The sequence below is a fragment of the Geotrypetes seraphini genome, chromosome 1 (assembly GCF_902459505.1).
Source record: "Geotrypetes seraphini chromosome 1, aGeoSer1.1, whole genome shotgun sequence".
Classification (NCBI taxonomy): domain Eukaryota; kingdom Metazoa; phylum Chordata; class Amphibia; order Gymnophiona; family Dermophiidae; genus Geotrypetes; species Geotrypetes seraphini.
Window position 1 is genome coordinate 47,268,708 of NC_047084.1, and position 15,330 is coordinate 47,284,037.

Genomic DNA, 15,330 nt, shown 5'->3' on the forward strand with positions numbered 1-15,330 from the left:
CATCTAGCCCTATGTCCCTACCAAGAACTATCTGGTGTGCAGGTTTCTCTGCCAGCTTTCCTTTCTCATCACTTGATCTGCCATGCAACAGAGAGGGAAATAAAAGACAGCTTCTGATTTTGCCCACAGGGGCCACTTCTAGAATCTGGACATTTACATAGAAACATGATGGCAAATAAAGGTCAAATGGCCCATCCAGTCTGCCCATCCGCAGTAACCATTATCTCTTCCTCTCTCTAAGAGATGCCATGTGCTTATCCCAGGTTTTCTTGAATTCAGACAGTCTCTGTCACCTCTTCCAGGAGACTGTTCCACGCATCTACTACCCTTTCTGTAAAAAAGTTTTTCCTTAGATTACTCCTGAGCCTATCACCTCTTAACTCTATGCCTTCTCATTCCAGAGCTTCGACTCATGTGCATTTACATCACATAGGTATTTAAACGTCTCTATCATATCTCCTGATAAGACAAGATTTGTATATTACGGAGGCAGTGTATGCAAATCAAGTCTATGCATATTCATTGTGGATATCCTGAAAACCTGACTGGCAAGGGGGTATTCTAGGACTGACTTGGGAAACACTGATCTGTGACTTTGAATTTATAACAAGATGCCTATGTAAGGTCTAAACAAGGTGCCTATATTTTGCAAAGGCAACATAAATGCCTGATCCTCCCCCCCCCCCCAACTGTACAAATGCAGAGGTACAAATTTTATACCTCCCAAAGGTGGACATGAATGCATGCACTCTGCACATATACAATTTCAACACAGAAGTAGGAGAAGAAACCATCTTCCATATATTTCTCAATAAAGGACCACCATCTTTATATTACTGCTGGAGACCAGTGTGGTTTCTTCTCCCACATCTGTGTTGATATTGTGTGACTTTGTGGGATTGTCCTCTCCTTTTTTCCCCACTTTACACACATTTTGGTTTTTCACTCCAGTCTACACACATATAAAATACATTTGCACATCACAACTCCATCCTAATTATTCTTCTGGGACTGCCTTCATGCAGATTGCATAAAAATTAGGTACACACTTTCCGTGTGTACCATTTCTACTGTTGTATGCAGTCATGAGCAATGTTAGAAAACCTGTTTCTGTGTGTAATCAAGCTTACACATAGAAAAAGCTTTGTAAATGATCCCCTATAAATGCAGTTTTGAGAGTGATATAATGTCAATCGCAATCTCTTTCTAAAAAAAGATATATACGTATCTCCACCAAAGTAACTGTTTGCCTAAGACTTTATGTCAATCAGTGTGCACTGTAATTTAGCCACAACAAATCCTTTTATGAATTGTGAAAGGCTCTAGGGGATCTATTGTCAGAGAACTTGGATTAGGAATTGGGCTTATATTTTATTACTCTTGCCTTTGTCTCAACATCCAATTATTTAAGCACCTGATTCCAATTAGGCAATTAACTGTACAGAACTAGAGGTTCATTAACTGTTTCACATACTGATTCTAAATTAGTCTTATTGTTTCTACTTTGCAAATTATTGGGCGACAAGAAACACAGAACTGTTTTAAATTTATACCCTTTTTATTCTATAAGAAAAGACTGATTTTGACTAAATACGTGTATCATGGTAAGAACTTCTAATTCTCAATATAATACTTGGCCTTACCAAACATTTTCTTAGCACTGTATCTATGAATTGTTACATATACAGATGCCAATTTCCAGTAGGACATCCAGAGAATAATTTGAAAGGTATGATCTAGACAATTTAAATTATTTGTATAGGGTGGCACTATACATACGAGGGGGTGCTGAAAAGTTCTCAGCCCAACCAACCAATCTCCTAAATTCTGAGTTATTTTGCCACTGTAGCTGAAAAGAGTGTTATCTTATTTTGTTAAGTGCCAATTTGCAGAAAAAAATTCTGTATTTTGACATTGTTTCATATCATTGATTGAACCATATCCACGCCATTCTCTTGGTTGGGTTGAGAACTTTTCAGCACCCCCTCGTCTACACCTTCATTCCATAATTTGCTATCTATATTTAAATGAGTGTAAGATATCTGGCATGGGGAACATGTACCGCCGAGCTAAAAGGGGGATTTCCTTGATAAAGCCTATCTAGGAGAAACGTAGTGCTATGTCGGAGTGACCCCCTTCCGCGTAGACTAAAAGATGAGTACTATTTTACTCTTATAAATATCTACTCTTCTATAAAATAAATGATTAAAAGATATATAAAAAAGAAGGTTAGAATATGACCTATGACGATTCTGGTGCTGTTATGCGGTATGCATGACATATAATATGCATTCTGCTCCACCGCTGAGGTCTAAGAAATTACTCTAAGGCTTTTTTGGATAATGAATGTGTATTATATATAGCCTTAGTAGACTACTTTATAAAGTGATATAGCCGACTGCTGCTTGCATCTATATTTAACCAGCATTTGTGTAATTATACAGTACATGTCTCTCCCAGAAATTTGTAATTTTACTATTTTTTTGTACATTGCTTAGAATTTTGAATAAGCGATTAATCAAATTTTTAATAAACTTGAAACTCCCTCCATATTTACGGGTTCAGCACTGGTGACTTGATTATTTGCGGTTTTCATCTTGCTGGCTTTGCTCTCCCCCCCTTCCCGAATGATGTTATCCTGGAGAACTGAGGAAAAAGTTCTGAACTTTTTGTCAGCATGGTCGGGTAAACGACAGCATCCGAGAAAAGTGTGCAGAGAGAAAGTGGTGCACAGAAAAATGTTCAGAACTTGCTTCAGTGTGGTTGGGCAAACGGCAGTGTTTGTGTGTGTGTATGTGGGGGGAGGGGGAGGTGGAGACAGAAAAGTTCAGCATTTCAGCATGGTCAGGGAAACGGCAGTGTTTGGGGATGCAGAGAGAAAAGTTCATCATTTGTTTCAGTGTGGTCGGGCAAACGGTTGCATAAACAAACAAAAAAGACTTTTCTTCTCTATGTTAGGGCCTAGCTCATGATTGCTGTCTAACACCAGCTCTGGCAGGAAACATTTCAAATCTGATGTATTGTAATCACAAAACAAAAAATGACATTATTTTTTCTACCTTTTATTGTCTGGTCATTATTCAAATCATGTTGGTCCCAGGCTCTGGTTTCTGTTTGTCTTCTGTTAACTTGCTTGCCAGGGTCTCCTGCCCATTTGATGTTTTCTTCTTTTTCCATGCTCATCTTCCATCTCTTTCCTCCCCTTTTGTTTTCCTTCCCTCCCCCGGAGGTCTGGCATCTTTCCCTTTTTTTTGTCTCCAACCCTGCAGTCCAGCATTTCTCTAATGACCATTCCCCCACCCCCCGTGATCCTCCAGTGAAACACCCCCCCCACCACTACCACTGCATTCCGTTCCTCCATGGGATCTGATAAGCCAGTAAACTTACCCTCTTCGTGTCACTGGCAGGATGAGCGAAGTTTTCCCTCTGCTACTGCTTTGCATCTAAGCAGTCTAGGAAGCAGTAGCAGAGGGAAAGCTTCCAGCCATGGAAGACAGTGTATTTACTTCACGCACACTGCCTGCAGCCCGAAGAATGAAAGAGCAGCTGCAGCAATGAATCCCACCATCCCCAGATCCACCATCTCTCCTTTTTTCAACTACCCTTTCATTCAGTGACCTGTCAAAAGCGCGCTGGACTCTGGCGCACCGACAATCCTGCGGCAACATTTCTGCGCAGGACATATGCGTGCTGCCGCTTCCACTGCTTTCAAGCCTTTCCATTAGTGCTGTGAGGGTGTGTGTGTGTGTGGGGGAACCCCTCACTACATTTACAAGGGCTTGCGCTCCCGTTGGGTGTGTGTGTGTGTGGGAACCCCCACTACACTGGAAACTCCTGAACAGAGAAAACAAATGGAGAACGGGAGTTTTCAGTGTATTTGGGGGGGTTCCCACCCCCAAACCCCTCCAACGGGAGCACAATGACTTGTAAATGTAGTGGAGGGTTGCCCTCCCTACATCCTCCTCACAGAGCTAACGGAAAGGCTTCAAATTTGTGGGAGCGGCGGCTTTCATATGTCCTGTGTGCAAATGTAGCTGCGGGATTGTTGGCGCGCCAATGTCAGGTGCGCTTTTGACGGTGTACCTTTCATTCAGCATCTCTCCCTCCTTCCCCACTACCCCAGGATCCACCATTTCTCCTTTTCTCTTCCCAACTACCCCATTATCCAGTATTTTTATCTCCCCTCCCTCCACACCACCTCTTGGGTCCAACTTCTCTCCCTTTCTTTTCCCTCCCTCTCTCCCTCCATCCCATTGTAGACCATCTCTTTCCCTCTCCTCTGTTTTCAGTCCCATTATTTCTTCTCCTTCACCTCACCTACACCCTCAGTCTAGCATATGCCCCTCTCTTTGGACCCCCCTCCCTCCATATACTTCTAATAGCTACACCAGGGGACCCCCCCAATGCCGGCATGTTTCCCTCTTCTCTCCACTGTCATCCTCTTGGTCTCCCGGTCTCACTTTAAAAACTAATTACAGTCTGCAGAGGATCACTGGTACTGTTGTGATTCTAGCAGGTTACCGTCAGCCTCAAATTCCCTCTGCTGCGGTCCTGCCCCTCCTCTGACGTGATGTCCTCTTTTGGCCAGCGTTAGTTTCTGCGTTGTCTTCTAAGCATTAGAGTAAATACCTAATCACTCTGATTTGAGTATATTTCAATGCATTTAAATATAATTTGCGCAAATTTTCAGCGCACAAGTTAGCAAGTGTGGTAGAGGTTTTTGTGCGAGCTACACAAATTAACATGTGTACAGTTCCAGTGCTAATCGCTCCTAGCACTGATGTTAAGTTTTGAACATCTGGGCCTTACTGTCAGAATGAAGTTAATAAAGATAATGCACATACATATCAGCAGGTTGCTTAAGGACAGACTCTTAGGCTCTGCTAAATGATATTTTATCAGTTCACTTGGATCCTGATGTTTACGCAGGCTTCAAATACTAGATGTACTCTTGTATTCTCTGCTTCAGGCCTAGATGGAACCTATTCTTTGGATGATAAGGGCAGGACCTTGGTTGTTAAGGCAGGAATACTGAGGACTCTCTCTCCTTCTTCCCATGCACTTTGAAGGGTGCAGGGGTTCTACGTACTCTTGTACTACACAAGGCAGCAACTTCTCAGGTTCTGTTTCTTGTCCCTGGTCCTTTTCCTCTTTTGTCATAAGCAGGTGCCTTCCAATGTTGTGGTGAGGATGTAGCTGACAGAATATTTTCTCAGGTCCTACGTTGCAGGCAGTGGTGTAGCGAGGGCGAGAGGTGCCTGGGGCAGTGGCGTCCCCTTCCCTGTCTCCCTCCACACGCTCCTTCTGTGTGCGCGCAGCTTCCTTCCCTCGCACTTCTGTAATGTTCCTGGTGCAAGCAGCAACCCCCAACCTGCTGTCGCACTAGCGTCAGTTCTTCCTCTGGCACGGGTCAGGAAGTAACATAAGAGGAAGAGCTGACGTTGGTACGACACCAGGTATGTTACAGAGGTATGGGGGAAGGGAAACGCATGGCATTGAGGGGTGGGGAAGGAGCAGGGGTCAGAGAGGAGGATGGGTGCCTGGGGTGGCCTGCTCCCCCCCCTTTCTATGCCACTGGTTGCTGGCTTAGCATGAAGGGGTCTTTTGTAATGCAGGCCTTGACCCTCCCCCCGGATATTATAATTTAATTTCTACTACTTATGTATGTAGAGTTGTTATCCACCTAGAAACCAGCTGAGTGCAGAATATAAGTCCTTTAAATCAATCAATCAAAGACAATTTACAAATCCTAGAGTTGGCTTATATAATTGGGGGGGGGGCAATGCTGCCACCTGCACTTTTCCCCTGGTTAACATACTTCCCAACTGCTGAGCTACCAAGCCTCCCATTTTTGCAGGCCTTCTCCTGCACTCCTGCTGGGGAGCTGCAATTTCCTGCTGAGTGCCCTCCCCCCCTCCCCAGTCTGGCAGCAACTGGAAATGACTTCATAAAATGTCATCTGCGGCAGCATCAGATGCTTTTTTATGAAGCTGTTTTCCCACTTCTTTTGCCTGTGGGCGCAAATCGGCTATGACAGAGGCAGAGCAATGGGTGGGGTTGGGTGGGCTGGAAGCAGACCCTTTATTTTTAAATTAGACTATTTTTAAAGTAAACTCTTTTTTTTAAAATTATTAATAGTAGTATAGAAACATGGGTAATGCATATACATGAACGTATGAGTGTTGGAACTGACGACTGAGTTCTGGAGCTCAGTTGAGTACAGCTAGCAATCACTGGGCATATCTCGGGACCCTCCTTTTACACAAGTGGGAATTTTGGGATTGTGTTTTATAAAACAGATGCATAAATACTGATATCATTTTTGCTCCATCCATTCTCCTCCCCTCAAAACACCTATAACTATATATCACAGAAAAATAATCAGTATGAGGATAATTTTCTAAAATGTCACTTAGGGATGGAGGACAAGCAGGCACCTAATTTTAGCCTACCATATAAAAGACACATAGGTGTTGTCATAATATGGTGAGGGTAAACTGGTAGACTGAAGCCATGGACACTTACATGTGCTCAATAAGGTACCCGTGTATATGTGGTTAATTTTATAAAAGTCCTTTAATGCCCAGAAAACAGGCTAATACATGCAGAAAAAAATTCATTCACTCCTAATATGCTCTCAGTACCTACTTTCAGGCACATGTATCCTTGGGACAATTTTATAAATGTCGACTTGAGTGTGTGAAAGTCCGTTCTAAATGTTCAGGTCACTGATAAAAATCATGAGCGCAATTCTGTAATGGGGCACCTGAAGTTAAGCTCCCAGAGAGACCTGATAGGAGCAATTTATGTAGACATGGGATGGAAAAATGTATCCTTGAAGAAGAAAAGAGAACACGGTTTGCAGCATAGTTTTTCTCCTGACTTTATTTTTTGTTGGTCTAGTAATGTTTTGTAAAGTTTATTTGCATATCTTTGTTCATTTGTTAGCCACTTAGGTTGTAAGCGGATTATACATTTTTTAAAATAAAATAAAAAAGTATAACTAGCATATGAGCATGTTTGTGCTAAGGCATAATGACTTTCACCAATTACGAGGGGTCGCTGAAATGTTCTCAGCCCAACCAAGAAGAGAATGATATGGAGCCATGAAATTTACAAGTTATTCCACATTTTTCAATGAACGGAATAAAAAGTGTGGAATAACTTGTAAGTTTTAACATAAAAACATCCTCTATAATAAAACCCTAAGCGCGCATGCGCACTTACAACTTCGTGTTCCCTGACAGCGTGATGTGTGCCTCTGTGCCAAATTCGATTTCAGGCGCGTGGGGCGGCTTGCGACAGCTTGCGGTGTGTGGGGCGGCTTGCGACGGCGGTGGCAGTTTGACTCCTGCGCTGCTGCAACGCCTGTTCTCACCCCCGGACCAGCAAATGCAGCAGCCGCGGGGCATTTGCTAGGCCGGCCCACTTCGATAATGCGAGGTGGGCCGACTTAGCAAAAGTCCCGAGGTTGCCCGGGCTAGCAGATGCTGGACAGGGGGAGCAGGGAAAGGAGAAGGCCTACTGCTGGACAGGGGGATCAGGTAAGAGGTGCTGCTGGACAGGGGGGAGGTAAAACAAAGGGAGAAGGGCTGCTGCTGAACAGGGAGAGCTGGGAAGGGGTGCTGCTGGACAGGGGGGAAGTAAAACAAAGGGAGAAGGACTGCTGCTGGATAGGGGGAGCAGGGAAGGTGTGCTGCTGGACAGGGGAGGAGGTTAAAGGAAGGGAGAAGGCCTACTGCTAGACAAGGGGGAGCAGGGAAGAGGTGCTGCTGGACAGGGGGAGGTAAAAGGAACGGAGAAGGCCTACTGCTGGACAGGGGGAGCAGGGAAGAGGTGCTGCTAGACAGGGGGGTGGTTAAAGGAAGGGAGAAGGGCTACTGCTGGACAGGGGGAGCAGGCAAGGGGTGGTGGTGGACAGCCGAGGAAAGAGAGAGACAGAAAGAAAGACAGACAGACAGCGGTCAAGGAGAGAGAGAGAAAAAAGAAAGACAGATATACACATCTATTCTAGCACCCGTTAATGTAACGGGCTTAAAGACTAGTAAGAACATAAGAATTGCTGTTGCTGGGACAGACCAGTGGTCCATCGTGCCCAGCACTCTGCTCATGCGGCGGCCCTCTGGTCAAAGACCAGCACCCTAACTGAGACTAACCCTACCTGTGTACATTCTGGTTCAGCAGGAACTTGTCTAACTTTGTCTTGAATCCCTGGAGGGTGTTCTCCCCTATGACAGACTCCAGAAGAGTGTTCCAGTTTTCTACCACTCTCTGGGTGAAGAAGAACTTCCTTATGTTCGTACGGAATCTGTCCCCTTTCAATTTTAGAGAGTGTCCTCAAGTTCTCCCTACCTTGGAGAGGGTGAACAACTTGTCCTTATCTACTAAGTCTATTCCCTTCAGTACCTTGAATGTTTCGATCATGTCCCCTCTCAATCTCCTCTGTTTGAGGAAGAAGAGGCCCAGTTTCTCTAATCGCTGTACGGCAGCTCCTCCAACCCCTTAACTATCTTAGTCGCTTTTCTCTGGACCCTTTCGAGTAGTACCGTGTACTTCTTCTTTTACGGCTCTACATCATTCTCTTCTTGGTTGGGCTGAGAACCTTTCAGCAGCCCCTCATACAAAGTTGGTGATCACATTTAAGCGCTGGACATAAGTGCATATTCTAAAGCATTTTATTGTATAAGGCACATGTGTAAATGAGTCCTGCCCATGCTTTGCCCAGATTCTGCCTACTTGTCATGGTATTGAAGATATGCTTGTATTTACAGTTAATGTTTAGGAAGAATTTGGAATGTACACATAAACACGCACATCTGCTAGTATTCTAAACATTTACGTATATAGGACTAGATTCAGTAAATGGCGTCCAAATTTAGGGTTCCTTTTACAAAGGTGCACTAGGGCCTTAATGCACGTAATAGCGCGCATTAAATTCCTGAGCGCCCAAGCCACTACCGCCTCCTTTTTAGGAGGTGGTAGATTTTCAGCTACCATGCGTTATAGCGCGCGGTAATTTTGTGCATGCGCCAAAAACCCTAGCGCACCTTCGTAAAAGGAGCCCTTAGTAGTTTTGTGTAAATGACACTCCAGGTTGAATGCTGTTTATATAACAGCGCGTAGTGCTGGCATCCATGCCAACTTTTGGATGCAAGGATTTACATTAACTGAAACTCGATATAAATCCCCATGCATAAATTAGACTCAGATTCTCCAAATTCTGTAATTCTATGCACATTTTTAGTAAATGCCCCTGACCCTCTCATGCACCTCCCATGTTCTTGCCCCCTTTTCAGTTACACATATAAGACTTGCACATGCATCTTTATAAAAGAACGCATGGAAAGATATGTGCAAATCCTAATTGGAGCCAATTAATGCAAATTATTGGTACTCATTGGTTCATTACTTAATTAAATTATGTGTGCAAATTGGACACATGCCCAAATTTGCATAGGCAAATTTTAGCACCATATATAGAATCCAGGGGGAGGGTAGTAATGTGCACATAAATATTAGTGCCTATTTTATAAAATTATCCCCTCCCCCTACGTGTGCTCCTGGGATTTTGTGATATAGACTTTTCAAAAAACTCTCTAAAATCTGAAGACCCTCATACAGAAATACTGAACTTTGCATAGCTGGTCTTGGTGTACAGTCCTCCTTGCTATTCTATCAGCTATTCTAGTTAAGTTCAATAGCATGTAACTGCAAGGGGCAGCATGGGTGAGCCCTGGGCAAATCTTCCAGTTACATGTGTCATTTATAGAATACTATGAATTGCTGTATGTGCATCACAAGGGACACCAACTTATCTGCCTGCTGTAAGAGAATGTGCCAATGCCAACATATGCTAGTATTTCTAAACCTCCATTAGAAAGGTATAAAAGCAGACTCTTTCTCATTATGACTGGGATAGCCATGCAGATGATTACTAAAAACTGGAAAAATTGGGACAGACTTAATTTTTTCCTTTTGGTGGGAATCTTTATGTTTTAAATATGAAAAAATAAACTCAGAAATATTGTGTCAAAATAAGTTATTTAAATTAACATGGGGGTCCATTGATGAATTTTATTAACTCTGACTAGTTGAATTATGCCTTTACATCCTATTTGATTTGCACATCCAGGGAGGGGGGAATTTATTTTCTGGTATTCATTGATCAAATGTAAGTGCTGTTTTCTGATTTTATAAGTATGTATAATTTAATGTATTTTGTTTCTGTTCTTGAATTAGGGTGGGAGGGAGGGAGGGGGGAAATATTTTGTAGCATTCTTTGCTGGATTGTTAGTGCTGTTTATGAAGTTAATTGTATGTATATTTCATTGTACTGTTCTTGAACTGAAAATTAATAAAAATTTATAAAAAAACAAACAAAACAAAAGCATATGCTAGTAGTGTGTCACAAACTTTTTAAGCTGCGGCAGACTAATCTCGAGGCTGCAGCTGGAGGGCATCCAGAAATGCGTGGATGTTCTCCAGTCACGGCCCTGGGCCTTCTATTACTGCCAGTGGGGAAGGGGGGGCTGCTGTAGAAGGAGGGGCAAGGAGAAAGAGCAGAGGTGCTGGCAAGGAGGAGAGGCACATCCTGTAAGCAGTCAGCTGGCACTGGCACCTCTCCTCCTTGCCAGCATCTTGGGGCACACCTGGAATCTTCCGAGTCACACCGTTTGCGATACACGGCTATAATGGAATCTTTGACGTCAAAATGCCACTACAGAACTGGAGCTAAGTGCACAGTGTTGGAGCACCTAAAGTGAACCACCAATTTATAGAACTGCTCCGATAATGTTTAGCCTGAAAATGAGGAGGAATATGTTTCTCCTTTTAATTAAAGGAGTAACATGGCAATTATAGCTAAAAGTCAAAACATTGATTTTTCTCTTAATCCTCAATACATGGACAGTAATTCGTTCTAAACCACTGAAATAATAAATTAGAAAATTTTAAATAGGTTACATCTAGACATAGAGACACTGGATCATCAGTTGTTCTATTGTCCTTTGATACTCAATTTTTGGAAATCAATATGGGGACAGAATAATGCAATACTTGAGTCATCATTTCCGTTAACATATGAGATAGTCATATGCGGTACGTTGTTACATATTAAACCCCCCATAGATCACTATAAATGTTGTCTCCTCATAATTATGACTGGAGTAGCAATGTAGATAACACAAAATTGGAAGAATTATGATCATCTTTAACTTCTCTTTTTGGTGGGCAAATATATGCTCCACATATAGGAATGAGAAGATAAATGTGGATATATTGGGGCATGGTAATGTATTTAAATTGTTTTGGGGCCCATTGACATCTTATATTATTACATCAGGATAGTTTTAATTGGGTTATTTCTATGCACATCCAGGGTGGGTGGGAGGGTGGGTGAAAATGTTTATTATTTATGATGATTATTTATTGGAAGGGAGGATGGGATAAAATAATTGTGCATAAATACTTGTAAGTTGTATGTGCTTTCACACTTTACTGTCTGTTATTAACCTATACATTGCACTGTTAAATTTTTGAACCGTAATAAAATATTTAAACTAGAAAAAAAAAGAAAATTTTAAATTCTTCCAAACAGGATGTCATTGAATAACTGTTAAAGCAATAAACATAACTGAAAGCCTATGCTAAAAAAAAAAAGAATCCTAATTTCTCATACCAGTCTAAGAGCAACATGTATGTAAGAAATATGGATTTCTTTTTGAATTCACATCCGCAGATCTGTTAACTGTTTGAATTCATTCTGACACTGAATCACAATGATCTCCGGCCATTCCGGTCCTTACCAAGTTGCTCAGCTAAGTGCTTTCCTCGCTCAGCAGAGATTACCCTCTCATCTTCCATGTCACACTTATTACCCACCAAAATAACCTGCGCATTATCCCAAGAGTAAGTCTTGATTTGAGTTGACCTAAAAAAAGAGAGAAAGTCAATTAACAATAAATGCCAAAAGGAAAAAAAAAATATTCTTTCATTATGTCATTCTGGACTGCCACAGTAGGATTGACCAATATTTATCTGCTAGTTAATCAATCAATTATAGTATCTTATATAACATACAATTTTATTTGTATACTGCGATACACTGTGAAGTTCAATGAGGTTAACAAAAATTAACTAGAGACCATACATAAGCAATAATAACTGGTACTAACCATCCTTTGACCTTACTAAGCATGACAAGTCTAGACTAACCATGGCAGGGCACATTTTTCACCGGGATAGAAAATACCCTATATACAAATAATCACCTTTGCATCATTAGACACCTCAACCTGGAAAACCTTAGAGGATCTTTCATCAAGTTGCGCTAGTAAATGGGCATAGCACATCCTTAAATGTTATGTGCAGGGGTGTAGCATGACGCCAACTTTGTAGGCCTTCAGAGCATGTCTATGTAGATGTGTAGCGACATTTAAGCACGCCAAAGAAAGGGCATGGGTGGGGCTTTGCCCAGAAGTGGCATTGGGCGTGCTTAAGCATTGCTAAGTGTCTATGTAGATGCGAGACAGATGCCTTAAATGTAGGCCTGCAAAATGCTGATCTTTATTTCAGGCATCTGACCAGGACTAGATGTGATTCTCTTTTGGACACCAACACATGATTGGCACGTGATCGGTGGCCACTTCATAGGCGGCCGCCAATGTCAGTGTCCAAAAGAGAATCAGGCCTTATGAGCTCCTGTGTTATGGACACACTAACCAGTTAGCGTGGCAGTAATGCCAGCTGATTAGCCCCATTCTCCATCTCTGATACGCACCTCCACAAAAAATAAATAGTGCTGCAGATGGCAAAACTAACAGAACATTTTAGTGGTTCTGCATTAGGCCATTTTTGCTGCATTGGGCACACATTAGATCCTAATGCAGCATAGTAAAAAGATTCCTTAATCATTTTACCATTGGTCATTATTAAATGGAGAAACATTTGTAAAGAGAAAGGGCCCTGAAACATATATTTCTCATTGGCAACGGGACATAGTCAGGAAGGTGATGCCCCCACACACTGCTGGGACAGAACATCTTTTCACAAGCCCAGAATTTAGTGTGAATTTCTGAGTGTGCAAGGCTCGTCTCCTGTGCAGCAGTACCCTCAGCTGCTCAGCTAGCTCCATAGCTCATAAATGAATGCAACTCTCAGGGAGGTGGATGTGAGAGGAATCAATCTCACTGCTTACAGAAACCATCTGTTACAGGTGAACAACAATGCTTTTACTATTTACTGTTGACAAGCAGCTGAGACAGGCACACAAGCAGGAAATGAGTCCCAAGCTTATGGCTGCTCACCTGCTTATTATATATTGTCAGAGTAGCCCACACATTACAAAGGTGCAAGAGCTGCATTATCAGATAGACAAACTGGCCAGCACAACTTCATGACATACACTATCTCTTAGTGTGACTGCCTCAAACAGTAATGTCATGTAAATATACTGAATGAAGTGATGACCCAAGTAGGTGCTTTATAACAGTGTCCAATGATGCAGACTAGAGGAGATCAACAGTGCCTTTTGTAACTTTGATTTGATAAAATTTTACTTTAGAGATGAGAGAAACAGCTTGATCATAACAGAATTGAATGAATGACATCAGTTAATTTGATAAAGTTCATTGTGCAACTAGAATGCCAATTCTGTTGGGGGGAGGGGTCAAAGAAAACAGATATACTGATTTTCTGTTTAAGAACATAAGAACAGCCTTACTGGGTCAGACCAATGGTCCATCAAGCCTGTCCTCATGGTGACCAATCCAGGTCACCAGTACCTGGCAAAAGCCCATAGAGTAGCAACATTCCATGCTACTCTTTGGGTTTTTGAATCTATTTTTGTTTTTTAGATAATGAGCAATTCCCCAGTTAGAGGGCAATACTACAAAGGACACTAAAAATTAGTCACTAAAGATTTGCATGCTAATACAGTATGGACCCTAAACTGATTACTATTAGGAACTGGATGAGTGGAAGGCAACAAAGAGCAAAGGGGCATTACAAGTGGTGTGCCACAAAGATCAGCTTTTGGTTTGGCTCTTTCTAATATTTTTGTAAGTGACAGTGATTCAAAACACTAAACTATACAGAAAATTCCACAACAGAATTTTAAAATTTTCCAAAAGATCACCATAACAACCAATGAGTCCAAGTCATAGCTCTACAAATATAAAGGAAAATACTCCAAATCTTGTTCTCTGAAACCAATCCAATTTTATCCCAATTAATCAACAGCACCATGGTATACAGTAACTCTGGAACCTCCATGCCCACTTTAGAAATATTGGGAAGTAATATCCTCAACAATTTTTTTCTTGAAATATCAAGTTAGTTGCAATGAAGTTGGGCTCAGGCTCCACATGAGGACCAGAAGGACAAGACATCAAAGATTTGAGAATACCAGACCAAATAAAATTTTAGCTGAATAAAATCATTTACATATAACTTAAAGAATTCCCAAGTACTCCTTCTTTATATTCGAATATCTGGTTTTATGCAACAAAACCAATTCTTTTAACAAACCTCTTCTCCTCCCTTTAACTCCAGACTACAGAATGACGTGGGAACAAATATTCATCTCCATCCCTGCATCTTCATCCCTGTCCCTGCAGTAAAGCACATTTTTCATCCCCATCCCCACACTATCCCTACATTTTTCTTGCCCATCCCCTCATTGTCTCCACAGTCTTAATTTTCTTCCATGCATCTCCCCACTCAAAGCAGAAAGATGATTTTATGAAATTTTATGGGCCTAAGGCATTGCAAATAAACATTTTAAGCCAGACCCTCGCCAAATACAGAACAAGGGGTCACAAATTAGAAACAAAAATAAGAAGACAAAAATTGAACTGGGAACCCCAAAAAGTTAAACTCAGCAAGTACGTAATATTGGAGAAAAACATTTCTTTTTCTGTTGAACACAGTACAAAGACATCTGCTATACACATTTTTCAAAGCTAACAAACTGTATTTCAGTCAATAGATTCAAAATAAAAAGCACTATTTATCTTTGCTGTTAGAAGATTTATTTTTCCATTAAGTCGGTTTCAGTTTCTCTTTTATTTCTGCTTCCTGTCTCTGTATTTCTTCCTATTTCTCCACCACTCCCAGGTGCAACATGTCTCCCCCTCTCTCTCATTCCCTCCCTTGCTGCAAAGGGAGTGGAAAAAGAGAGAGGGATCCAGGGCACATTTCTCTCACCCCTTCTACTAACAAGTCCAACATTTCTCCCTCTTAGGATTACCAGATTTCATCTAAAGAAAAGAGAGGACTTGTGACCTACCCTGTCCCCACATGAACTTCATCTCTTCTTCCCTGAATTCATTG

The 15,330-nt window shown here is 41.8% G+C and overlaps 1 protein-coding gene across 4 annotated transcripts in view; it reads right to left on the minus strand.

Moving 5' to 3' along the window:
* Nucleotides 1–15,330, minus strand: part of RAB3C (RAB3C, member RAS oncogene family) — a 324,341-nt gene that overhangs the window by 12,073 nt on the left and 296,938 nt on the right. For all 4 annotated transcript variants that reach the window (XM_033930810.1, XM_033930819.1, XM_033930800.1 and 1 more), the window contains exon 4: nucleotides 11,805–11,929. In XM_033930810.1, coding sequence (XP_033786701.1) covers nucleotides 11,805–11,929 — 125 coding nt within the window. The remainder of the gene's footprint in view (nucleotides 1–11,804; nucleotides 11,930–15,330) is intronic.